The sequence below is a fragment of the Tetrao urogallus genome (assembly GCF_951394365.1).
Source record: "Tetrao urogallus genome assembly, chromosome: 10".
Lineage (NCBI taxonomy): Eukaryota > Metazoa > Chordata > Aves > Galliformes > Phasianidae > Tetrao > Tetrao urogallus.
In genome coordinates, this window is record NC_136823.1 from 2,146,549 (window position 1) to 2,173,571 (window position 27,023).

A 27,023-nucleotide genomic window follows, 5' to 3' on the forward strand; every position below is an offset into this window, starting at 1 on the left:
CTACCCCAGTCCCCTGAAGTTCTTTTTGGTAGTCCTCAGGCTTCCGTCAGCAACTCCATCACTGCCGGCCTGAACTGTCAATAATGGATAACAAACAGAGGGGTGAACCAGACAAGGAAGTTTCCTAGAAATAACCCTGACCTGGTTATTTCTACCTGGCAGCACACTTCCCTGGAGGTAGGATAGGGCCAGCAGCAACATGTAGGGCCCTCTGATCCTCTCAGCACGGAGTCACCTATGGCAGTCATCCTACTGTCCTTGGTGGAGGCAGTCTTGAGGTGTGGAGTCGACCTTCTCACTCTGGACAGCCTCATGGATGGACCTCCCACTGCATCCTCACTCACCTCTCCCTCAGGTTCCAGAGCCTCAAACTATTATGTTGGAGCACCTGGGGAGCTGAGGTAGGTTGGGGTGAGGGTTGCCTGTGCTGTCAAGCTGGGAAAACAAAAATGAAGGGACTGCCATACTGGAATGATGCACAAAGTGGAGGGAGCAAGTACTGCCTCCAACTCCCATGCCCAACAGTCCACTTAATATAAAGTCCTCTCATAGAGGAGGTATCAGAAATTAAACTGCCAAGATATTAAAAGGCCAAGAAGTGATCATGGCACTCACCTGAAACTGATGCCTGAACTCTTGTAAAAATTCCTAGAACTCACTTTGTATTCTGAATAAGTTACATATGTGAGGCAGATGTGTCATTTTCAGTTGACAGAAGTATGACCCCTTCTAGTGTAAATCTCATTGTATCGTTTAACTGCAGAATTGTTACAGTGATTCATAATGATGTAATGACTACACGATAAATACGGGAGAAGTTTAATGCAGTTAAAATTGAATTCATAGTAAAAAAGAACAAAAATGTGCACATTATTTAAATTACAGTTAACTTCAGCTTAGTTAAACTTTCCTGAAGTAAGTGATTGCAGTGGCATGTCAGCCTGTATGTTATTTAGAGACACAAGGTTAATTATGTTTGATAAAATTTTAAACCTTGCAACTCATCATTCTGGAGTAACAGAAGAGACTCACAGTGTCATTCTGATGTCTCCAGAGTTGTGCTGCTTGCTTTTTATAACACTGAGAGGAATAATAGCGTAGAGTAGTTGAGCTAGAAAGGACCTATGAAGATAATTTAGTCTGCTGTCTGACCCCTCCATGCTATTTGTAGCTTTTTGAGACATGCATAATGTTGGCTAGCTTTCAGACAACAGGGGCTTCCCCATGCTTTTGGTAAACTGTTGAGAGGGTGCCAGCTACAACATCCACTGATGCCTCAGCCAGTCGAATGAATTCCATCAGAGCTGATGGACTTGGACATGGAGATTTTGGAAAGGGTCCAGAGGAGGGCGACTAAGATGATCAGGGGGCTAGAGCACCTCCCCTATGAGGACAGGCTGAGGGAGTTGGGCTTGTTCAGCCTGGAGAAGAGAAGGCTGCGGGGCGACCTCATTGCAGCCTATCAATACCTGAAGGGAACCTACACCCAGGAGGGGAGTAAACTCTTCATAAGGGCTGACAATAGCAGGACTAGGGGAAATGGATCCAAGTTGAAGGAGGGAAGATTTAGGTTGGATGTTAGGGGGAAGTTCTTTACGAGGAGAGTGGTTAGGCCCTGGAACGGGCTGCCCAGGGAGGTTGTGGATGCCCCGTCCTTGGACGTGTTCAAGGCCAGGTTGGACGGGGTCCTGGGCAACCTGATCTAAATGTGTATGTTTGGTGGCCCTGCTAGGCAGGGGGGTTGGAACTACATGATCCTTGAGGTCCCTTCCAACCCGGGTGATTCTGTGATTCTGTGATTCTGTGACTTGGGTACCACTGGTCTTATACAGTTTTGGTATAGATGGAAACAGATGGAAAGTCACTGCTCTGCCAGCCACTCACAGGTTTTGGCAGCCCACACTTTATCACTGGTGTTAAAAACAGAGACACAGAAACTCATTAAAGCCTCTGCCTTTTCCTCAGCCTTACTTGTTAGTGACTGTCTTCATCAAGTTTCAATCCTATGTTTTCCTTTCTCTTGCTGTTGATGTACATTAAAGGGTTTTTGTTGTTTTTTTTTTTTTTTTCTTCTAACATACTCTGGCCAAGGTGAGCTTTGGCTTTTCTTGTGTTCTTCCCACAGGTGTGAACTACTGCTTTATCATCTCCCTGTGAAGCCTGACTGTGCTTCTGGAGTTGATATATTTTCTTTTCCTGTGCACGTTCAGGGTGGAGTTACCTGTGCAGCCATGCCAGCCTTCTACCCTGCTTGCTTGACTCATGGCACAGTGGGATTGGGTGCTCCTGGGCTTCTAGGCACACCTCAGTCTTCTGGAGAGCCAGTTTCCAAGGGACCCTGCCTGCTATCTCCCTTAGCAGCTTGAAGTTTGTTCCCTTAAAGTCCGGGGTGGCAACTCTTCTCGTTACACCAAAAGTTTTGAATTTCATTTTGTGACCACAGTGGCTGAGAAGGTACCTACAGCCACGTCTCCATAAGGCCTTCCCTGTTCTGAAACAACAGACCTAGGAGGGCCTTTCCTAGTTGTCTCTCTCAGCACTGGTCAGAGGACCTTACCTTCACTACGCTCCAGGAATTTCCTACACGTGTTTGTTGCAGCAGTGCAGTGGTTCCAGCTGATGGGAGATTTCAGCTTCCCATACAGAAGGATGATTTGCACAAGCTTGTTATATTTCTAGGAAGCTGTCGTATAAATAAAAAGAGTAGGGGGGTAATGGCAAAACTGAACTTTAGTGATGCTGTCTTAGTAATTTAGGGATGATCTCTGTGGACTAAACTACATCTATGGCTGTCGTGTCAGAAAGGTGCTAATGTGACAGGCAAATTATTGGCATATCAGTTGTGAAATATCTTGGTGTGTGGCAGCTTTAATATGTGTTTATGTAGGGTTCTTTGTTAGCTTGTTTTCTTTAGACATGACTGAAACGAGGTGTTGAGGTTGAGTCAGATTTGTGACTTGTTTGCTTACTGCTTGTTGTATAGAATTGTTAAAGGGGAGGGAGAAGCCATAGCTTGGTCTGTTTGTTGGGCAGGACTTTGTTTCTGAAGAATCTGGGGCCTTGTAGTTGCTTTTGAGAAGGATATATTACTAACTGAATGCTACCCTGGTTGTGGATTTTTCCTTGTTTTTTAGGGGGGAGGGAAGCCATGTTAATGAATTTTACAATTTTGTTTCTCTGCTGTGAAATTTTACCAGATCTGGAAACATTCTCTGGTTCTGTACAAAAGGAAAACTTCACCAAGAAGAAATCTTTACTGTTCTTTGCCTTCTGACAATTAAGGATTAAATAAGACTTGGAAGCTTTGACCTTTCTGAAGAGGGTGGGGGTGTTGCTGGGAAGCACATAGTGTGATTTTCTGCTTTTCGGTTTCAGTAGTGCCGGGGAGCTCAGCATATGCAACAGAATCCATTTTTCCAGAAGACTCAGAAACATTTCCATAATGCTGGGCTGCTAAGGAGAATGGGAGTAAAACACGTCTCTGTTCTTTTCATTGCATTTGTGATAGTAAAGAATACATTGTGCATGCATGAGACTCTTACTGAATGTCAGGTAGTTGCCTTCTTGGCTTTGCCTGGATGAGCTGTAGAAACACCTCTGTTTTTACCTGCATTGCAGTGAGGGTGCTGGTTAGCAGTAGAGAATCCCAGCCAATCCTCTTGTGTTGATGGTTCTGTAAATGTTTTAAATAGTTGCACAAATTAACAACAGCATTTTTGCCCCTTTCTGGGGCAGTATTGCAGTAGAACAACTTGATTTAGCTTTGTGTTCTGTACAGTTTGTTTGGGTTTGGCCAAAGTTTTCTCTCTAAACATAAATTTCCATAGAAATAATGGTTAACAGCACTTCATAGACACACAGAAGCTTCATTACAGTATCTGAAAATACATCTTTGCTGTGCTGCTCTGAGTGCTGAAATGTTCTTTCCTTCTGTGTAGCAAAGGAGAATCTACTGTGTTCAAGGCTCACACAGGAACTGTGAGAAGCGTTCATTTCTCCAGTGATGGCCAGTCCTTAGTTACAGCTTCTGATGACAAAACAATCAAAGTGTGGACAGTTCACAGGCAGAAGTTTTTGTTCTCACTCAGTCAACACATAAATTGGGTTCGTTGTGCCAGGTAAGTACAGCGCTCTGGTGGTGATTTATCCTTCAAAGTAGAAACTGAGCATTGTGGTCTCATATTCAGATGTGTCCAGTGACTGAAATGTGTTGTTAACCTGCAGAGAGAGGCCTCAAATACAGTTGTGTAACCATTTTATATTTCTTTAGTGATCTTTCCCTCCTAGTCCTGTCTTTCACTTTGTATCAGTCATGAGTTCCATATCTTGAATTTACCAACAGAGATAAAAGAAGGATTATAATATAATTGGTTTTGCAGCTTGGTTGCCTTCAGTCTTGTCATGCATCTATTCAAAAAGGGTCATGGGTGCCTCATCATTAGCACTTGGTTAAGGAGAATACTTCCAATGACACAATAATAACCTCCAAGCGTTTTGGTGCTTTGTGTTACTCGTTTCACACATGCAGAGAGTTCAGCTGATGATCCTTGCTTTTTCTGTGATAACAAGCAGGTGCACAGAATGCTGAAAGGGCTGCCGTTACGAGATCATCATTTCCTTGTTACTGCCTCAAAAAGCCAGTTTTCAGTGCTCTGTCATAGTTCTGAGGAATTGTGATGTGTATATGTATTTAGGATAAAGCTGCAGATTTGTATAAGTGTGATAATTTCAGTAGATACTTTCATGGTGGCAGTGACCTGTAACACTATAGATGTCCACAGCAGAGTAGGTGGGATGTGTTCTCTGCCGCGCACGATGTTCTTCACTTAGACTCAAGTCCTGATCCTGTATTGTATCTGCCTCTGAAGCTGTGTGTTGATCTCTTTTATATTAAGCTCCCATCTAAAAATTTTACATACGTTCATTTGATGCACGAGAATGATGAAGCTTCTCCTCTAAGAGCTGTTATCTTGGAAGTAATTACGTTGCTGTGAATAGTTGTGGCAAAAGTAGGAATTGTTTTGAATCATGATAGAGAAACAACTTGAGATACATTTGAAACAAGTAGGACAGGGGACCTTAAGTCAGACTGAAGACTTGCCTGGAGATGATGGAATGCACTTCTGGCATTGGGGATAGTTCGAGGGCTTACAGGTTGCTTTTTTTCCCCCAACTTCTGACAATTGGATTTTCAGTCTAACTAATGTCAGTGTGGCTTCCTGAAGGATGAAGTGTGTTTACAGACTGACAAAGCTGGCCGAGTCCAGTTGATCCTGGACACCTTTAATTTTGATACACTTTTAATTGCCATAACTGTTCTCCTAGATTCTCTCCTGATGGACGACTAATAGCATCAGCCAGTGATGATAAAACTGTCAAACTGTGGGATAAAACTAGCAGAGAATGTATACATTCCTTTTGTGAGCATGGGGGGTAAGTACTGCCAGGGTGTAAGGACTGGCCTGTTGTGATTGTTGAAGTGGAGATGTGATGGATGTTCATCTGTTTTGTTACTGCAGCTGGAGATTCCTCCCCTGGAAATAATTTGCACCTCTTAGGAAAACATGAGTGCCTATTACAGAAGGCAGCCAGAGAACAAGATGCAAAAAGAGCATCCAGAATTGCTCTGATCTTGTCCTAAGTTGAAGTGAACTAAAAGCAGAAATGCTTTGGATGCTTTGTTGCATCCTCAGAGTGACAAAGAGTTACTCAAAAAAGTTTTTTTTTTTTTTTTTTTTTAGTTGTCAATTGAGGAGATTTTGTTTCATGCAAGCTGTTAGCTGCACCAAAAATTAATTTGTCAAGAAATACAAAATGAGCCCTCAGAGTACTGAGATGGGCCTGTTCCCAGCTTCTCAAGGGTCATTAATTTTACCCAATTTTGTGCAAGATGTACTTCACTAAAATTTTTTTACTGTAGTTTTGTGTTTAAAAAAAAAAAAAAAAAAAAAAAAAAAAAGAAAAATGATTGCAGACAAGTCCAGAAAGGAAGCTGGTCTCTACTCCACTGTCTTGTGAGTAGCAGCATGGGATTTGAGGCAGAAATTCAATTCATTTCTATCTTTAAAATTGTTTAAGACTAATAATGGAAAAATACAAAGTCTGTGTTCATTTTTGTATATACTGATCTAGAAATACTGCTAAATTAGTAAAGGGCGGATATTATGTAGACATTTACACTTCAAAATGTTCTATGGTCAGATCCATCACGTTTCAGGAGGTTCTTAACACCTGCAGCTCCTAACACAGCAGTGATGAAGAGCTTTGGGGGCAGTTATTTTGAGCTATGGTCTTGCAATCTGCTTGGGTTTATGAGCTTGGTCCTAACGGAAATTTGCCAGTATAAAATTTCAATTTATTCCCTCCTTTCCACAATGTTCACTGATTGTGATGTAGTTTTCTTTCCTGAAAAGCCAATTTCTTGATCTCAACCAAAGCTGAATATAAACAGTTGGATTTAACTGCAATTTGCAGGTTTGCAAATCACGTGGAGTTTCATGGCAGTGGTACGTGCATTGCTGCAGCTGGTACAGATAACACAGTGAAGGTGTGGGATGTTAGGATGAACAGACTCCTCCAACATTATCAAGGCAAGTTAAGATCTTTGAAAAACCTGACCTGTCCGTGTTTTGGTGTGGGTTGTCTGGAGTTCCAGGAATGTCTGTCTTGCTGTTTTTGCAGGAAGGTCGTGGCTTAGGCCCACAAGGGGAAGCCTTTCCTCACCAGCCTCCTGCTTTGCTTTGTTCTAGCTCAGAGATTAATTCTTGGCTATTAATAAGAAATGCTTTTGTTCTGGTTTCACTTTGCTCATCATGGAGAGGGGAAAAAAAGCCCTAAATTGGAACTGTCCCATGTTGCAGGTGTGCTTTGGTGATACCTGCTGTGCCACTTCGCTTCTGTTTACTTCAGGAAATGATGTGCAGTAAAAAAGATGTGACATTTGCCACCAAATTAAAAACAAAAACAAAAAGAGTAGCTTAAGTTCGTTTACCCTTGGAGTAGCTAGCTTTATAGTTAGGAGGCTGTACTTAATGGTTGTTTTTTTTTTTTTCACCCTTACTTTCAAAACTACCTATTCTTGTCAGATGGATTAGTGCTGTTATTTGGTAGAACTGTGTACAGATAGCAGACCTTCCCCATCCCTACAAGCTTCTTTGAGCTTATTTTACTGTTCTGTGCATATTAGTTGAGCCTAAATTTGGCTGCTCTTCCTCTACCGTTGCTGATTTGTGCAAAAAGAGGTTGGTGAGAAGAAGGAGCAATCTGCAAATTTTGGAAGCCTTCAGTAATTTTCTGTGTATAGTGGGCTGTTCTGCTCTTTGTATTTTGATCACATAATCTGACTGTTGTGCACTGAATGTGACATCATCATCACTGATGGTTTTCTTCTTGGGTTAAAATCACACACGTGTGTACACATATACATGAACGCACATGCACACATAAATGTGTGTGCATACACAGTATTCCTCCACCTGGATTATGTTTTGTCTTGGCTTCTAGGTTTAAGCTCACATTTCCAACTGTGTTGTTTTTTCTTTGCATGCAGGTCAAACAGCATTTGAACTGTTCAAATTTTAAACTGTCTGAGCATCTCATACCCTCGTCCAAGGTTATTTGTGTGTTAGTTATTCCCGTGGTTATTACTGACTCACAATCACTTCTGGTTCTGATAGTTAACAATCTCATGGAATAGAGCCTTTTGGGGATTGTTGTTCCAAATCATTGTAATCGTACCAGCTACATCATCAGCACTGAATGCTGATACTCATCTTTCTTATGCATCATTTTTGCTGTGCTGCTCCTGTTGTGAACCTTACCATAACTTGGCAGTGCCTTTCTGAAGTCTTGCTGCTAACACAGGCAGCAAGTTTAAGGACTTCAGTGGTGTCAGGTTGTCCCGTAACCTGCTTTATCAGCTTTTCAAGTGACAAGACTTGCAGTGCTTTTTTCCAGCCACCGTATCCTTTGGCTCAAAAATGGTCCTTCCTGCTTTCCCCTTACTGCAGTTAAGTTGTCTGAGTGTAATGTGGTTTAGGTTCAACGGCCAGGTTCACTTTTGTCTTGAGTTGTGTACTTTGCCTGTTTCTTACCCTTACTAAATAGCATTTTTGGCTGACGCTCTTTCTGTTGAAGAGATCTTTTCCTGTTATGAATGTGTTTTTAGCAGCTACTGTGCAAGTCCTCATAATGAATTAAATTTTGAGCTTAAACTTGTGAAAGCAAAGAAACGTACAAGTGCTGTTGGCTGTCACTTCATCCCCCGATGCGAGTACTTCAAACTGATGCGTTCATAAGATGAGTTTGTGAATTCTGCTCTGCGAGGGTTTCACACGCACCTTCTGGCTAAACCTGACTCAGTTTTGTGGCTTTCCCAGGTGGAGCTGCCCGCCCAGTCCCACTAGGGGGAGTCTCTTTCCTTTGTGCGTGCTTAAGCTGCCTGATTTCAGGGGAATCCATTTTAAATACGCGGTTGCACTGAGGACTTAATGGCTCAGCAGCCCTGCCGCAGACTGTTACGTGTTGAAGTCTGGTTGTTTTCCAGAAGGGGTAAGTCGTTTAGCTGTGCTGCTCCTGTTGCCAGGCCTTGTTCCAACTATAACATTTGCAAAGGAAAATTGGATGTGGAGTGCAAACTGCAAAACTTCCTGCATGGTGCGTGTTTAGAAAAGTAAAGGTGCTCCGGTCCCATTTGCTGTTCAGAAAAGTAAACAGATGCTTTACTCACTTGCCTAGGTAGCGCTAACTCTTTTTGTACAGCAAGTCAACCCCTAATTAAAATGGTCAGTATTTATTACCTGCAGGCTTTTTTTCCCGTATGAAGGTGTGTGCAGGGCATTTCAGTTGCACGCCTGTGCAAACAGCCTTAACCTAGTTATTCAGTGCTGGTTCAGAAGAGCGCCTGGGACACGTCTGCACTCCAGACAGAGCTGTGTGGTGGATAGCAGCTTCTGGGCTTGTGGCTGTGGCAAGTGCTTACTGGGGTTTTTTTTGCCTGCTTGTCGCTACTTCTGTGTATTCAGTCCTGCATGGAGGAGTGACTCAGTGCTCAGCAGCTCACCTGTAAATGCAGTGATTGAGTGCAACATCCATTGCTGAACTGGAAGTTATTTTTCTCAGGCGCTGATAGCTAGAGTCAGCTTGTAGCAGCACGGCTGTGGGAGATGCCACCTTGTGCTGCACCCCAGATATTGGTTACAGTGTGAAATTGCTGTGTTGGCCAGCTTCTGGGGAAGCTGTTGTGAATGCTTTTTTGGGAGCTATGAGTTGGTGCCGCAGAAGAAAGATGTGGCTTTCCCTGAGCTTAGGCAGACAAGAGCTGCTTAGGCAAGAAGCTGTGACTGCCTCCATGGGCACAGCCTGTGTTACTTCTTTCCATGATGAAAAGTTTTTTTAATAAACCTGGAAATAGTGCATTGACTCTCTGGAACTCCAAGGTTATGTCATTCGTTTCATCTCTTTTTTATTTGGTTCCAGTTAGGACTTGCTTTTGTTGACATAATATGTGCTTGCTTGTATCTGAATATAGGCAATGAAGGGCCGAGGGATATTAGAAATTCCTCAGAATAAAATTTTCCAAGGAAACATGTATTTAGTGTTCTTCTAGAAGCTAAAATTCCACATATGCTTTTTGTCCAGCCTGACATCATAAGGGTCAAGAGGAAGATGTAGCTGTCTGTTGCAGATGGTGTTCACCTAGGAGAAAAACTGTGGAGAAGTTACCAGTCTTGTGTTTAGATGCTTTGTATCGGTGTGTTTTTTCAGTCATGCAGCTCAAGAGGAACCGTGTTGTAAGGACTCACGCTGAGTTAGCTGTGTTTGAGACTTTGAAAAGCATATACATTCAGCTTCACAGTTGAGTGAGATTTTCTTTGGATTCCTTCTTCACATTCACACGTAGGTGTGAAAGAATTGATGCTAGTGTCTGGAATTGCATTTTACTTGTTCATTTTTAACAGGCAGTTTAGATTTGTCATGTACATCAGACTGCTGAGGGAGTATAGGTTTAGTTTGGAGGTGTTGAGAGGGGGTTGTATCAGTAGTAATAGTTTCAAGATAGAACATCGTAGGGCAGTTGGTGTAATTAAGAACAGTTGGATGGTTAAAATTCTCTTCAAGCATAGTCTTACTATTCTACATCACGTATGTTTAGAAAGCAATGGAGAAATGTCTTGTAAATATATATATCCACAATAGTTCATTTTGTAAAAAGCTGGGGGAAAGGAAGTTCTGCATTACTGCAACATCAGGCATCTGCCTCACACAGAAGTGTTTATTCCTAGAGCATTTTCCTTAGCTCTCTTCAGAACGACTCTCAGGTTTCAAGTTTGTTCAAAAAGGACTGCTTTATTGAGTCGTAGAATTGTAGCTGCACCAGGGTTGGACAAGATGGTACTCCTAACAGTTTGTCTACTCATTCTGGTTATTTTAATTTTTTCTGTGGTAGGGAATTGGATGGCTGAAGAAGTAATGTTTGTATTGGACCGTTTTCAATTGGGTTGGTTCTTTTTTCCTAGTTCTTGCTAGACCTAGCATTGGTTAGAGTCAGGGAGTAAATAAAGAATGATAACTAAAAACAAAAGCAACCAAACGAACACCCCTGCACAATACCAATGTGAAGCTTGTGTTTCATAGGAATTTTAGCCTTCATTAATATATAAGCTTATAGATTCTGTTCCATTTATTACTGGGGAACAAGAACAGCAGCTCCCCTGTGGTCAGATATGTCGGTGTCCCTGTGTGTCACAGAACTGTATAACTCACTTGTGAATATAGTTACATTATAGGACTACACTGGAAGCTTTTATAGTCTTAAATCTCAGAATAATTGGCAAAGTTTCCTTTTTCCTTTCAGTGAAGTGGTGGCTGTTTTTACAAGAATTGAATGCTGCCCTTGTTCTCCAGTGCTTTGAGGAGTTTGGTGGAATGTTTTCCCTTTGACAGTTTTCCTGTTAAACTTTGTAACAGACATTGGAATGTGCATGTACTTTATTTTCTTCTTTTGCCTCGGGCTGATGTAAACTGGTCTCTGTGATCATTGTATGCATCTTTTACATCCTTAGTGCACTCCGCTGCGGTGAACAGTCTGTCCTTTCACCCCTCTGGGAATTACCTGATTACTGCTTCCAATGATTCAACTCTCAAAATTCTGGACTTGCTCGAAGGAAGACTTCTGTATACTCTTCATGGTCACCAGGTGAGGAAAAGCCTTCTGTGTGAAAGCACGGAAACATGCAACTCACTGGGCAAATCTGTGCTCAAGCCCTGCATTGTTTGTGGCCAAAAGTCTTTGGAAAACTTCCTTGCTTATTAAAATAATAATGATGATAATAATGAAAACCTTTGAGATCATCACTGTTTTGGAGGGAAGGCATAAGGGAGGAAAAGGAGGTAAGATGGGCCCAGAGAGAATAGATGATGACAAAGCAGGATGGTCTGAGTGCTCAGATTCTGAGCGTGAAGCCTACGGCCCGAGGGACACCACCAGTGCTGTGCTTCAGCTCTAACACTGCTGTGCAGTCTGTGTTCTGCAGATCAGACCCTCTCCCTCTCTCTAAAGTGGTGCAAACAGCACTTGGCCTTCTGACCTGAGTGAAGATATATGCTGTTTGCCTGACAGTAGGTGTGAAATGGAGGAAATTACATTCTGAGATGTCATTTGGGCACGTTTCCATTCTGTTAACTGACTGAATTAAATAATTGAAGGTGATAAATACTGCCAGCTGGTTAGGCTAACTGATTGAACTGTTAGTATTATGCTGCCGGACATGTTCCTTGTGAGGTTAATTATTGTATGAGTGCTTGGAGCTCTCATTTTAAATACATTGATTAATTTTATTGTCTGTTCCAACTGGGGCTCAAAGGTACAAATAAGCAAATGTGTTTTAAGGATTCATTTACCTAAGGGACAAAACAAATTCCTAACCCACTTGTCTCTTTGTTATATTGAGGCTGAGTTTTGAAGCATCAAAACTATCTGAGGAAAATCATGAGCCCTGAAGCTGCTGGATTGATTCTGGGCAATAGCAACATCTGTGTAAGCTGAGGAACTGATCGTTCTGGTTTCTTGTGGCTTTATGCCTTGTGATTGCTTTATCTAATATCTAAAAATCCTTGAATTCATTCAGCAACTTCTCCTTAACTTTTGTTAGTAAACTTTTCTCCCTTTTGTGGTATTAGTGGGTAAATACAACAAGTTCATACTTGAAGTTCTGCCTCATGGAAAGATCTGATTTTAAACTCCCTTGGTCAGTTTTTATGCTGAAAGGAATGGAACAAAGATTTGGAGAAAAGATAACAAATGCTGCATATCTCGAGACATAAACTTCAACTGCATAAAACTTTCTTCTTTGGAAAGTGGTGAGTGGGTGCTAATATCAGATAGGACTTCAAAGCTTTTGCCTATTGTTCTAATCTGATTTTTGTATTCATCTCTTTTGTTGGTGAAGCAGAAGCTTAGGAAGTAGTTTCCTGGAAAAGGGTCAGAGTGGAGGGAGAGTGGATCTTTATGCCTTTTATACTTCTCCTAGGAAGCAATGTGGATGGTTATTGTTTGTTTGGAAGCTGAACCTGCTTTCCATTCCCTCTTCCTTTCTGAAATGTAGGCAGTTTAGCTTTGAATGAGAATTCAACGTGGATTATTGCCAACGAGGTCCTCAGAATGAGGTAATAGAAAGACCCTCTAGACTGGTGCAGTACTGAAGTCAGGGTTCCTACAAAACAATTGTTTCTTAAATCATCTATTCAGATGTGGGGTTAAAGCCCCATGATTTTATTTTATTTTTTCCCCTGTTGTTTCAGATCCCTCAGATAACAGCCATCACTCTCTCCTAGCCATCTAACTGGTGTTGGAAAGGCTTTGACAGCAGCACAGCTAGCTGCTGTTGTGGGATTGTACCTCTTCCATTTTGGAAACAAGCAGAAGTATAAAAGTGGCAGACAGTGCTTTCTGATCTTAATGTAATACCCTTAAAAGAAGCTGAAATAGAAATAGAACCAATCCTGGCATAATCCTGAGTTGGCTTTCACTCTGCTGATTACTATTGTGAGGTTTTTAACTTGTGATTCGGTAGATGTGTCTTATTTTTTCACTTAACAAGCATAATAACCTGTTCTTTGTTCCCAGTGTTGGTGTGTAAATGTGGATTTTTTGATCCTCAGGGCCTTTTTCCTCCAGTCTCACTGTGATTTCTGCCTGCATCTCTAAAAATGAAGTGGGTGTGGATTTTTGTTGTTCTTCATTGAGTAGATGTGCTTTTTCAAGGGAGGGCTGTAGGTTAATCACCAAATGAACAGCCTGTTCTGAAGACATTCTTGAGTTGTGACTGTGTGGGTGACTGTGTTGGTCCTCAGTTCTTATTCTGGCAGCTGACTGCTGCTGTGTTGTTCTGGGGAGGCTGTGTGTAAGTGGACACTTGCAGGGCAATGCCTTGATGTCCTTTTTGTGTACTTTGACACAGCTGTTGGAGTGCTGGGAATTTGTTACCAGCTGATTAGCTGTAGTTTACATGGGGAGGACTGCATTGCTGTCTCTTAAAGTTGTGATGGAGCTGGCCCTGTTGTAACAGAAGGATCGTTGGAGGCAGAAGTTTGCAGCTTGGAGCCGACATCTTGCAGCTGTGAGATACCATCCTGTTCTGTTCTGTGTATTTCCATTCTAGCGTGCTTCAAGCTGTAGAGTCCTATTGCCTGAACTCATACAGATGAGACACTGGGTTGGTATGTAAGTCCATCTCTGGCACTGAATCATCACGGAGGAACACAATGTTTTGGAGCATCTAGGTAGTTGCTAGAGAGTAGCAGGTTGTAGAGCATTTCCAGACAGCTTCTGTAGTGGCATAAATATTCCTTGTAAATGTTTAGGAAACGGGGCTTGGTTATATGTACAAATAGGAGGCCAGAAAATAAATTCTCCAAGCGACTTGAACAACCAAATAGCTGCATTCCACCTGCCTGGGTGGCATGAGTGCTCTTGGCTTTCCTGGTTGACTTAAGAGCAAGATTTTCTGAGCAGTGCTCAGGAAATGAACATGCTGCTTAACTACCAGCTCTTGGTAGGTGGCATTAAGCGTCCATGCAGGCCTCACCATCCCTGGAGGGTGCAAAGACATTCAGGGTTGCAGAGAAGTGGATCAACCTGGGGAGAAAGGTGTTATGCATTATGATAAGCATTTGGCTTTTGATAAGCATTTCTGAATATTGAAAGGAAACGAGTGCTCTATTTTTCCCTTGCTTGTGCTTTCTGTTGGTGGTTTGTTGCTTTTTAAGCTTCCCTTGCAGCAGCCAGCCCTTACACAAGGTTCAGGAAGCACTGGTGCTCCCATCTGTGCTTCCAGAGCTGGCTGTGCTCCATCAACAGGTGTTCCATCCCTGGTTCAGGCTGTGACCCAGCAGTTCCCATGCACTCAAGCCCTTCATGGTATAAACCAGTGATTGAGTGTATCAGGGTCAAACTGTCCTTTACAGTGTAGCACATAATTGCAGTCCCAGCAGAGATACAGTTTGCTGTGACACTATAAGTTCATGGGCTCAGTTTTTTCCATGAAGAGGCTGCTGTTTTCAGTTCTCTGTCCTTCTGGCTTGTTTGGCAAAAGATGTTCAAAAAGTCCGTCGTTAAATGTCACTGAAGAAGACAGTGTCATGTAATTCTTCAGTTACTCCCCACCTCCTGCTGCTTCTGCCTCTGTCAGTCATCTCAGGGGGCCTGAAGAGGTGTTCAGTGGGTGCTAAGAGATGCAGACCTGTCCTCTATGGCAGACCACGTGCTGTATTCCTGTCCTCCATAAGTCTCTGCTTGGACAGGGGCACGTCAAGGCCTTTTATACCACATCCTCTGGCTGATGGTTGGATAATTACCTCAGGTACCAAAGGAGGGTTCTGATCTGTCAGAGAGATGTAACAAGGGTCCCCTTCGTGGTGAAAACTGGGGTGTGTATCATAATTTCTGATGGCCATGTGCCAGTTACTGGTGGTGTTACCGTTCCTCTTCCTTCTAATATTCTTCCCTGTGGTGCGAGTAGTCCACACCAATTTGGCCCTACTTGCACTTCCCAAGGCCAGCTTACCTTGTGGGTTCCAGGTTCTAAGGGGCAGGGACCAGAAGGTTATTTATCGTTCCAGCTTGGGGTTTCAGTCACTGTCAATGGTTTATGGGCCGATTTGGCCCAATTCTGTGACTGGCAGGGTGGAGGGATTCACAAATCTGTGCTTGCGGGAAGGGGAAACAGGGGACCCCAAATAATTAAAAACAGCGGCAACAATCTGAGGAGAAACAAACTGATTCACTAAACATGGAATTGGAATGCAAGATAACAAGCACTATAATACAATATAATTAGAATTGAAGGTAATGAATCAGATCTAATGAGAGAGTAAAAAGCTGTAGGCCTTACACTAGTGCTGCAGTGATGCATGCGGTCGGGACAAGCAGCAGTGAGGAGAGCCAGAGGAAAAAAAAAAAAAGGGACGTCAGGTGACCTTGCCAGGAGTTACATCTCCTCTCTGACCACAGAGCCCCCTGGGGTATGTAGTTCTTCTCTTCCAGACACGTGCCTGGAACTGGAGCATTAACACTTTAGCTCCCAGCGCACTACATGATGTTATGATATGGAATAGCAATAACCAAAAACCATAAAACCACGACTGTCATATATCACTGCCCTTAGTTTGGATCCTAAGCTGTTTGTAACATATCCAAGGTGCTGGATCTGTCATCTTCAGGTCTTTCTTTTAGGTATCTCAGTATTTCATGTAGTCTTGTAGTCTCCCTCGGCAAGGACTGGTGCTCAGTCCTGAGAGCAGCTTTTGGAATGCATGACTCCACTCTATCAGGCCCTCTCCCATCGGATTGTAAGGCACGTGGCATCGCCATTCAGTGTTATTGTCCTGGGCCCACTTTTGTGCCATTGCTCCTGTGAAGTGTATACCCTGGTCGCTTTTGGTGACTTGGGGCTTCTGTATGCTGCCATTAGTTCAGTTAATGCCTTGATGGTATCGGCTTGATTTGCTTTTGGCACTGGGTAGGCCTACATTCATCCTCTTCCTGTGTTGATGCAGGTCAAGGTGTACGTGGCCCCTTCAGATTGAGGGAGGGGTCCTGTGAAGTCGACCTGCCATCTCTGCAAGGGATGGTGTCCTCTGGCGAGACGTGCTGTTGTTTCTGGCAAAGGTCTCAGTTGCATCCTGGAGCATGCTTTGCATTCATGACATGCCTGGGCGATGTGTGAGTTCAGATGAGCAGCCCCCATGCTCTTACTGCCATCCACATTGTCTTCTGTCCAGCGTGTTGCCCTTGTTATGTAGCCATTATCTCTTGGAAATCTTCTAGCCATCTTATCTGAGTTAGTGTGTTGGCTTCATCATTCCTTGGTGACTGCGTGAGCTGGTGTCTGGATACATGGTAGGCATGGACTGTTCTATGTCTAGCCGTGTTCCAGATATCCAACCACCTGCCTCTGCCCCAGATTGGTCAGACATGGATATTCCAATCCTTATTCTTGGCTCAGCCCACTGGCTCCTCTGTCCCCTGGCTGATGAAGCCGAGTGATAAGATGATCAACATCACATCTCAGATTCTGTATGTACTTTGGTGCTCAGATGCGTTTTTCTGGTTTCTCACCTGCTTCTGGTGTTTTCCCAGTAGTCCTGATTTTTTTCCATCTCTTGCTGTCAACAGTTTACAGGCTGGTTCATCAGGGTTCTGTGCCTAATGGGGTAGGGGGACCATTGGACCCACACCCTGGGAAAGGGGAAAAGGGGAAAGAGAAAAGGGTAGGGAGATGGGCCTAAACACAAAAGTGGCAGTGATCTGAGGAGGAAAAAGAAAGCTAATTTATTAGAAAAGATATCAGAATGCAAGATAACACGATGTAATACAATATAATTGGAATTTAAGCTAATAAATAAAATGGGAGAGTGTCTGAAAACTGAAGGCCTTGCTCTTATGCTGAAGGTGAGATGTCTAGCTGGGCTGAACAGGAAGGGAAAATGGTGAGTGGGGTCTTGTGACCAGCAGACAGTTTTTGTCTTTTCAGTGGAAAAAAGTCTCCTGAGGTGTGTAGTTCTTCTCTTCTGAGAACTGGGTACCTGGAAAATTGTCAGTCTGTGGAACTGGAGCATTAACTCTTGAACTCTCAGTGCACTACATGATGTTATGACGTGGAAAATCAAAAACAAAAAACCATGAAACCATGACACTTACTCTTTTACCCTTTGTCTTTGCAGGGTCTGTCTGTTTGCTGTCTTCCTCCTGTGCTATGGAATTACTGAAAGCAGTGTGAGCAGTGGCAGTTCTGGTTTCTTTGGGCTAGTTTTTTTGTGTGTATGCGTGTGGTTTTTTTGGTGTTGTTTTTGTTTGTTTTGTTTGTTTTTGTATCTTCAGTCAGTGAACCTGGGATTTCAGTGTACTTGTTGCGGTTTCTGATTTGCTTCCCAGGCCTCAACAACCATTCATTCTTCTTTTACCCTCCCAGCAGCCCCGCAGAGAAGGACCTGAGGGTCCTGATGGATGAAAAGCTTAACATGAGCCAGCAGTGTGCTCTTGCAGCTCAGAAGTCAGATGGTATCCTGGGCTCCATCAGAAGAGGGATGGCCAGCAGGGACACGGAGGTGATTGTCCCCCTCTGCTCTGCTCTTGTGAGGCCTCATCTGCAGTCCTGTGTCCAGGTCTGGAGCCCCCAGTACAAGAAAGACAGGGAGCTGTTGGAGAGGAGCCATGAAGCTGATCAGGGGACTGGAGCACCTTCCCTTCGAAGACAGGCTGAGGGAGCTGGGCTTGTTCAGCCTGGAGAAGAGAAGGCTGCAGGGTGACCTCATTGCAGCCTTCAGTACCTAAAGGGAGCCTACAGACAGGAGGGGAATCAACTCTTTGAAAGGGTAGATAACAGCAGGACAAGGGGAAATAGTTTGAAGTTGAGGGAGGGAAGATTGAGGTTGGATGTCAGGGGGAAGTTCTTTACAGAGAGAGTGGTGAGGTGCTGGAACAGCTGCCCAGAGAGGCTGTGATGCCCCGTCCATCCCTGGAGGTGTTCAGGGCCAGGCTAGATGGGGCCCTGGGCAGCCTGGGCTGCTATGAAATGGGGAGGTTGGTGGCCCTGTCTGTGGCTGGGGGTTGGAGATTCGTGATCCTTGAGGTCCCTTCCAACCCTGGCCATTCTGTGATTCCTCCTTGTACTATTTAGTCCTTTCCAAGAGAGTTTGAATGAATGTATTGGCTGGTATATTCTGTCCCGTGGGCAGCAAAGGAAGCAGTCGTACTCAAAAGAAGTTATTCATATTCTCTAGAAATGCCTTGTTCCAGCTCCTGGCACCTTTCTTACATTGTTGTCTGGCTCTTCTCTAGTATGACTTAGTTTCTCCCACATTTTTAGAAAGTAAAATTAAATAATTCTGTCAGCATTGTTGACCCCACCTGTCACTCTAGCCAACTGCCTGCCTCTCCTTTGATCTCAGAGAGTGTGTATCGTTAAACTTTTTGCCAGTGATTTAATCTTGGATTCTCTCTAGACTGGCTCTTGTTCTCTTGTTCCTTCTGTTACTCTAAAGCAAAAGTCTTTCCTCTCTTGAGTTGAATTGACTGATGGTGTTGGCCCTGCTGTTTGTGAAATCCTCATCTTTCCTTCCCTAGTTTTGCTGTGGAGGAAAAGCTAATCCATAAGACTTTCTCTGTGATCATCTGATTCTTATTTATAGGTAAATAAGTCATTTTTATTTGTCATTTGTGTGCAAGTATGACTCCATGCTCCAAGCGTAGTTCCGTTCCTCCAAACCAAACCCTTGGCCTCTCTCTTCAGTATTTTTTTAGAGAGATCTATTTTTGGAACCATGTTTGAGAGCTTTGTTTTCGCAGATGCTATTCCTTCTGTCTCTTGTCATGGCCTTGCCAACTGTTACAGATGCTCCTAGCATCCTGCCATCATTGAGTCCTGTAATCTGTACCTCAGCTTCAGATTCCATCCTTCTAAGGCAGCGAAGGCACACTGTGTTAAAGCCATTCAGAACAGTTCTCTGCATCTTTTCTTAAGGCTGCAGTTTGTTCTGTTAGCTGATCAAACTGGATTGCTAAGGCAGCGAATGCTGTGTGGTTGTTAGCCTTGATCCATGGGTTCTTTTTGGAGGTGCCCAGCAGCAGTACAAGGGGCAGCAAGCACAGATTGGAGCAGAGGAAGTTTCATGTGAACATTACGGGAAACGTCTTTACTTGAAGGGCTGCAGAGCATGGGAACCCAGACAGGTCGTGGACTCTCCTCTGGAGATACTCAAATACCAGCCTGGTTGCTTTCTTGTGCAACCTACCGTAGGAGACCTGCTTAGCAGGGAGTTGGACTGGGTGACTGATAGAGGTCCCTTCCGACCCCTGTGATTCTGTGATTCTCTAAGTGAGAAAACTTAGAGGTGGGAAAGGAGAAAGTAATCTCTGTCTCTTGGGGATAACCTGCACATCAGTTAGATTGCTTAAGATACTGTGCATCCGCAGCAGAGGATTAGATATAATCTTGTTATCATTGCTGTTGTATGGCTTTCTCTCCTTTTTTTTTTTCTCTCTTTTTTCTGTCTGTGTGCATTTCCAGGGCTGTAGGCTGCATCCAGAGTGAGAGCAGTGTGTCCTTTTGAAGACTCTCTGTGTGTGTCTCCACTCTGCCCGACACTCCTTCCTTACAGGAGGAAATGAGTAGCACACTGATTAGTTTTGATGTTTTATGTGCTTGCTACAGCAACACATAGGACATGCATAGTTTGTTCTGTCTGGGAGGGGTGCTGTAAATATGCATAGCAAATAGACTTTTCACTTAATGTAAAAACATCTGTAGAGGATGCTGTGTCTGTCAACTTGTTTGTCTCCCTTCTTTGAACTTAGAAAAGTACAATTGGCCTTTGACATCAGTTTCTGTGTTGGGAGGAATATTTTCCTCTGCACTTCATTTTTTTTCCCCTTTCAGAATGCTGTGACTTTGGAGTCACTTTAGTACCTGATTTTATGTGATTGTGTTGTAGTAAATTTTGACTAAATACACTGAAATATTTATACTGATGAAACCATTTTGCAACACACTGCCGTTCTGCAGTCTTCCACACTTCTGTCGGTTCCTGAACACTGAATCTTAAGGGACTTAGGCAGTATCTTGAATAGTTTCTTCACCCTCCTAACCCATACCTCAGGAGGCCGATTCTTTTAAATATAGCATCTGATACCCTGACAGACACAGATAGTGTGAATGGTTCCTTTCTCTTACATTTTCTGCGTCGTTCAGAAAACTTTCTTTGAGCAATATTGTGCAGTTTCTGTCTTTTTACTTCAGAGGGTCTGCATTCTCAGTGGTGTGGTCAGACAGCTGAACTGTTGGAGAAGGTGGGTGGGAGAAAGTGGCATAAGCACATTTTGTCTCAGCTGATAAATGACAGTGTCTCTCGTTTGAAATATCTGCAGTAATTAATGCTGAATTAGTTGTACAAGCTTAGTCACACTAATGATTGTGCGTGTGCTTCAGCAAGATTTCTACAGAATGAGATGTTTCTATTAAGAAGCCTAAGAAACCTTTTGAAATTGCTTCTAGTGAAATGATAGCATGGAAATATCTTCCAGTGTTTTTTAAGGAGTCTAGAACTCCTAATTGAAATGTTAGTTTTGCTGGTATAATCTTGTGCCAGCAGATCTGAAGGCAGGAAGGACTGCATGGCACCAAGTGCAGTGAGTGTAGTGTGTTCATCCCAAATGTGATCTCTGTGTGTTCATCGGGCTGTAAGATTTATAATGAAGAGTTCACCTTTTTAAAGACAGAGAGAAAGAACAAAGGAGAAACAGAAATAAGCTGGATGTGAGTTTCACATCTAGAGCTCTTTGGGAAGACGTGAGCTCCTATCAGAAAGCTCCTATTGGGACAGTCCGTTCTTGTAACTTGTAGTACAGTAATGAGAAGCTTCTTACCTGTCTTAGGTACATACACTGTTACTTGAAAGAAGATAACTCAGAGTGTGGTGGAGTTTTCTTATTGTAGTAGTGGTGATTTTTCTGATCGTTTTTCAGTCTGCTGCAAACTCAGCTTTCTTTTTCAGCCAGCTCGGCCATAGGCATCCTCTGGAAATGTTTGTTTCAGCCTCTGCTCGTTCCAGCTTTGGCAAAGGCTCAGGCTTCAAACGGTGCAAGGTAGTGGCTCTAACAGTTGACATTAAGAAAAAAACAGAAATTGTCTGGATCCTTGCCTGATTCTGACTGGAACAGTTTGTCTCTTGTGCCTGTGCTTGAACACACTTAATGATTTCCCAGCTTTGTTTAGCTTCTTGGCTCATCCTTCCCACGTATTTCTTCCTGTAGGATTGCTTAAAGATTGGAAACATACTAAAATAAATTTGTGGTGTGAAATTCATGCTTTTGCTCAAGTAGTACTTCAGTCAGTAACATCTAAAGACTCAGAAGTGACTTCCCAAAATGAGAGGCTTCTTCAAAATACAGCTGCCTGTGCTGTACGAAGGTGGGATCCGGGAGACATTGCTTTGTGCATCTCTTCCATAAATCTATTAAGAAAGAGTCTGTTTTAGGCTAGTCTTCTGTTCTTCACTTAATGTGACAACTGCTGTCACATTGTAGCTTAACAGTGCCCAACTGCAGTGCTGTAGGGAACGCCTGCCTGCTTGTTGCACTCTCCGTTGCTGCTGCAGGTGTCCATTTGTTGTCTGTCTGCACATCCCACGTGTGAGGGGGAATGAAGCATTGCTGCCTTCTCCAAAACTGTATGGTAGTACTCCTTAAACTGAAGCTAGTGTGCAAAGACAGATATGCTCTGCTGATGCTGCTCCATCTGCTACTCTTCTGCCACCTATTCTTTGCAGTGGTGCTCAGGCAGCCTTGTCGTTTTCTTCCTCCTGTGCAGAGAACCATGGGCTTGTTTGTTATGGACCTTGATGACTGGGTCATCAAAATGAATAACTGCATCCTGCCCTGAATCCTCTGCAGTTATCCAGATTGTACAGATTCCTAGGTTGGAAATTCTTCTAACCTTGGCCAGATTGATTGATGCAGATTGATTGCATTGGTTGATAACTGCTCAGGCACGGTGTGAAGTTATTTCATGGTGGACTGGCAAGGTCTTCTGTATTGAGCAGTCTGCATGGATCATATAGAGAAATCTGTGGAAACAAAACCTTTTGTTCATAATAAATCATAGTAGAACTGATTGCCTTTCACCTCTTGCATTTAGCACTTGTTAGTGTTTTTGTCACCAGCCACTGTTTTATGCTGTCCCTTACTGGCAGCTGTGTATTTTTGAAAGACAGGCTGTTGAGGTGGTGCATGGAGGATAGGTGCTATTTTCCATGGTGGTCCTATTGTTCATAGCAGTCCATGAAATGTGTTCTCTCTTGTTGTCAGTCTCCTGAAGATTTGGGGTAACTCTTGAAGTTATGGACCCGGCAGCTATATGTGATTATGTGGAAAATCTTGGTTTAGTGGGTTTTTCTTTCACATTTCTAGTATTGATGGTGCAAAGAGGAACTTGGAAAACATAGGCTGTGATTGCCACGACTTCAGAGATTGTATGGGATCATCATCCTTTTAACAGTTTGTAAAAGAAACCCTGTATTGTTATGGGGCACGGTGAATGATTTCTGAATGCTCAGACTTGTCAGTATTTTTTTTCTAACACCACTTGATGCAGCATTACCTGCATCAGTGTGTTTTGAAACCTCCTTTTCCCCTTTGAGGAAGAGGAGCTTCAGGTGTGTCCCTGAAGGCTGCCCGTAACAAACTCAGCATTTGTGAAAGAATGAGCAGGAGCTTTAGGAAATGCTAATTCTAAAGGGAAGGGGATGACTGAGGGTGAAAAAGGCAAAGCCTGGAGCTGTAAAACTGATTTGTTCCTCGCTCCATCTTAATGCTGTGGATCTTAAATTGCAAGTGAAAGTGGGGGAAAGGATAACCGAGTGCCAGTTATCCTAGTGCAGTAACTGTGGGCTGCTTACCTGACAGAGAAGGATTTTTGACATCTTGCTGATGTCACAAGGGGCATACCTTGTAATCAATGGAGACTGTTTTTTTCCATATTTGTTTTAAATGTCTTTAAATTTTATTCACAGGGTCCAGCCACCTGCGTAGCATTCTCCAGAACTGGAGACTTCTTTGCCTCTGGAGGATCTGATGAGCAGGTGGGTGACTGGTTTCCTTTTGTTGTTATGTTTGTTTGTTGCTGTTGTTGCTTTCTATGTTACTGTTTGTTTGTTTTAAGCATCTTACTGCTTTCAGAGAGAAAACCAATGTTAGAAAGTAACAATAAATATTTTCTCACTGAGGAAGCACTTATGGTGGGCTAGTTGGGAATGTAATATGGACAACAGAAAACATTACCCTGCGTACAGGCCTCGTGATATGCATTTTTGAGGCTTCTGGCTGCTGGTGGAGAATAGGCTAGGGGGTGCAACTGCCTGCGCTGAAACAGCCTGAAGATCTGTTGTCATTGCTTGAGTCTGTCTCCTCTTCTGCCTCTGCCTAGTTCTGAGAGATGGACAAAGGGATGAGGAAGCAGGTGGTGATGCTTCCCTCAGTGCTCTCCCAGAGTCCGCTGCTCCACTGGCTGGGAGCTTATATTTTGCATTTTACAGTGCTCTTATCCTCCTGTAGATCTGCCTTTCAGTTCTATTTGAGAAGAAGCTGTCTCCTTAGGTGGATTTGATTCTGAGCAGACATGAGATTGTTCTGTTAGTAAGGGCTGGAGCAAAGCTTTGCAAATGCTGCAATTACACGGCTGCTGGAGCCAGAGCTGGGCTTTTCTCTGAGCTTGACGTGTACTCTGGGATTGAGAACCTGAGCGTATCGTACTGCTAGTGAAGGGTTTTTGTGGATGAAGCCCTTCTCTATTCCTTTTGCTTCTGGTCCTGAATTATAATCCAGGTTCACATTTGTTTAAAACATGTTGGGGTTTCTTTTCTGTTGTCTGCATGAGAAAACAAAAACATAGCAGACATGTCTGGACTGTGCTGAAATGCCTTGGTAGGTTCTTTATGTAATATGTGTTTTCAGCATACTATTGAGAAGGAAATCAGTCCTGCTTGTAGTTCTTGTCAGCTGCATTTTAATGCCATTTTATGCTAAGAGAGGTGGTGTAGTTTACCATCCTGTCTCTTTAATACCATGTTATTTCCTTTAAAAAAATTAAAGGGATTTTAAAGAGGAGAAACTCATCTTTTTTTTTTTTTTCTATAAAATGATACTAGCGTCACTTTATTAAGATTTGCTCTTGAAATGCTTATCTAACACGAGAAGCAAATAAGCATCTTTGCTATTGTTTCTTTCTCCCATAAGAACGCCTGGTGTTGCTGGAAGTTGGAGTTGCGTAGCGATTCTTTGTTATTTATTTTCCAAAGCGTTCACTTTTGTGAAAACTCCTATCTTTGTCTTTGATTCTTAGGCATAGCTAAGAAGCTGATTTTCTTTTTTATGATTTTTAGTTTCTATTTTGAGAGGTTTTGTTACCCTGCACTGTCCCACTGCGCAGATTCCTGTGAGAAGCTTTTGTTCCATCAGGTCCTCTGCCTTTCCTCTTGCTGGGACCTGTTTTCATTGCGGACGAGATTCACTCTTTCTTTAAAATGTCTCCCTGTGGGTATTGTTAGCTGAGACACTGCGTGGCAGTGCTTCCTCAGGAAGGTGCTTTGTGAAGGCCTGTTTCTGCCGTTTGGTCACACTGACACTTGTGGCCATCAGTGCCATTGCAGCTCATGGTTGCATATGTTTCTGAGCCATCGGGAGCATCGGCCGTTAGCTTTCGTGAAGGAGTTGCCTGTCTCCTGTTAGGTTTGTTTCTGAGCACTGTTTCAGCAGTGCTTCTTTCTCCTGTGTACGGAGGAAGAACTTTCACATACAGTACGGGCATGGATTAAAAGCGACGTTGGTCCGTGTATACGTATGAGATTTTTCTGTGGAAAGATCTTGCTGGACACTGGCTTTCTGGATCAGGAGAAACATGAGATCTGATGAAAATAGCAACACATCTCTAGAGATCGGAGAGAAAACGTGTGTGAGGAAATTTAGACATGTTCTCATTCAAAAAGATGATTCAAATACTGAATAGAATAGTTAGTAGGCCGTGTGGCCACTGATCTATGAAGCTGTGAAGAAAGTATTGTGTACAATAAAGAGCATCATGTTTTCCTGTTACTCTCTGGAATGGCCATATTGGTCATTGGATCTATGTAAGTACAAAAAAAAACCCTTCTACATTTCACGGAAGGCAGGAATGAAGCTGTGTGTACAGCAATGTTTCTGATAACTAAAATGAACTACTGAGATTTACAATGTCTTTCAGACTTTTAAAACAGTTGATTGATGTCCTTAGACTTTTTTGACTTTTTAGAGTGTTATCACTTAAGGATTTTGCCCCGTAGACTTGCTTTTCACGTGTTGAAGTGGTTTTTGTGTTAGAGGTTCAGTTACAACTCTTCTCTTTTGAAATAAATGCTGCATTATGGAGAGGCCATGCCTTTAAGTGGGACTTATTAGCTGGCAAACTGACTCAAAATGTCTGATGTTCGTCTCAAAGTACTGATCTCTCCTTTTCCTGTGAATGAATGCATTGATAAAACAGCAACTAGTTTGGTGTGTGACTAAGTGCTGTATTACTACATGTAATATTTTAATGTATTTGTGGTTTTAATGCTATAATTGATGTGTTGCTTCAAAGTTCTCTGGGTGTGTCTAGTTTCATGATGTTCCTAACCCAAGAAATGTTGAAGGAAGACACTTTCAGGTTGAGAACTCCATCTGTATTCAGTAACATCAGCCTTCTCGTACGTGGAGGTGAAATCGACCTCTAAGCGAATGTGGTGAAAAGTTTTCATAGAAGTGACTTAGCCATCTGGCCTTGTTCTGCAGGTGATGGTATGGAAGACTAATTTCAATGCAGCAGATTACGGCGAAGTTCTGAAATCTCACAAGTCTGGTGCTAATGTGGATGGGACCCATCACAGTCTGGTAGGTCAGCACACACAGATTACATAAAGCTCCTTCTGGAGAACAATGTCTACAGTTTGAATAAGATGTGACCAGTTTCAGGTGGTTGGACTATGGTGCCATCTTTTTCCTTGGTGTTAATTTGAGCTGTCTGTTATTTACCATCTTGGTATTGCTTCTGGTTTGTTCAGACTTATGTACTTTCTTGGAAAATGATAAAATGAAATAATGATTAAAAAACAGAGAAATAAATGTAGTTCATTTGTGTGCACAAGGAGATGTGAGAGGCTTGGACAATATTCTGTACTCCCACCTCTCCTCCGCTCCCAGAAATAAAAGCACAGATGTGAATAACAGCTGAAAGCAGTTTTACTAGCTGGTAGAAATCCTTGAGGGATGCCATTAGTTCTGAAAATAGATGTTCATTAAGTCTTCTCATTGACAACTATCAAAGACAGAAGAAATCTCTGCAGAGACTTAATGCAGGTGAGAAAAGGGTGACATTGTACTAGAGCTTTGTTTCTAAATATTTGGAGACATCTTAGTTCTGACTGTATCTAATGCATGAATCCATTAGCTGAATAATGCAGTGTGATGCGGTGATCTCAGTGTAGTGTTTATGTTAGATGTCTCGGATATTACAAGAGTAACCCTTTAAAGTTATTGCTGGTGTGAGTGATGTTTCACTTGAATTTTCGTGTTCTCTTACGAATCTTTGGATGCTTCCTTGATGTGTTGAAGTATAACTGCAGTATTTCAGAACATGTTGTTACCGTGACTATTTTGTTGCATATGGTTCAAACAGTGGATGTGTGAGTGCTGGTATGCATGCATGACGTGTCTTAACTGAAAGGTAAACTTCTACCTGATACCTTTAACTCTGTGGCAGTGTCTGTAATCTTTCCAATCCATTTTTTTTTTCACTGGAATATAAAAAGCAAGGGAAAGTGGTTGTGTTATGGGTATAACACATAATAGTCAGTGGTATTCTTACCTCCTATTTATTCCTTGGCCACACGGAGGAATACTTTGGCTTGAGGTAACCAGTGTTACCTTTTGTTGTGAACAGCACAAAGGATCCGGTAGA

The 27,023-nt window shown here is 42.8% G+C and overlaps 1 protein-coding gene across 1 annotated transcript in view; it reads left to right on the forward strand.

The window, feature by feature from the left end:
- Positions 1-27,023, forward strand: part of POC1A (POC1 centriolar protein A) — a gene marked incomplete at its 3' end in the record, with an annotated part of 57,533 nt that overhangs the window by 7,209 nt on the left and 23,301 nt on the right. The window contains exons 4-9 of the mRNA XM_079540368.1: positions 3,939-4,118; positions 5,326-5,433; positions 6,475-6,590; positions 11,064-11,197; positions 23,068-23,136; positions 25,859-25,957. Coding sequence (XP_079396494.1) covers positions 3,939-4,118; positions 5,326-5,433; positions 6,475-6,590; positions 11,064-11,197; positions 23,068-23,136; positions 25,859-25,957 — 706 coding nt within the window. The remainder of the gene's footprint in view (positions 1-3,938; positions 4,119-5,325; positions 5,434-6,474; positions 6,591-11,063; positions 11,198-23,067; positions 23,137-25,858; positions 25,958-27,023) is intronic.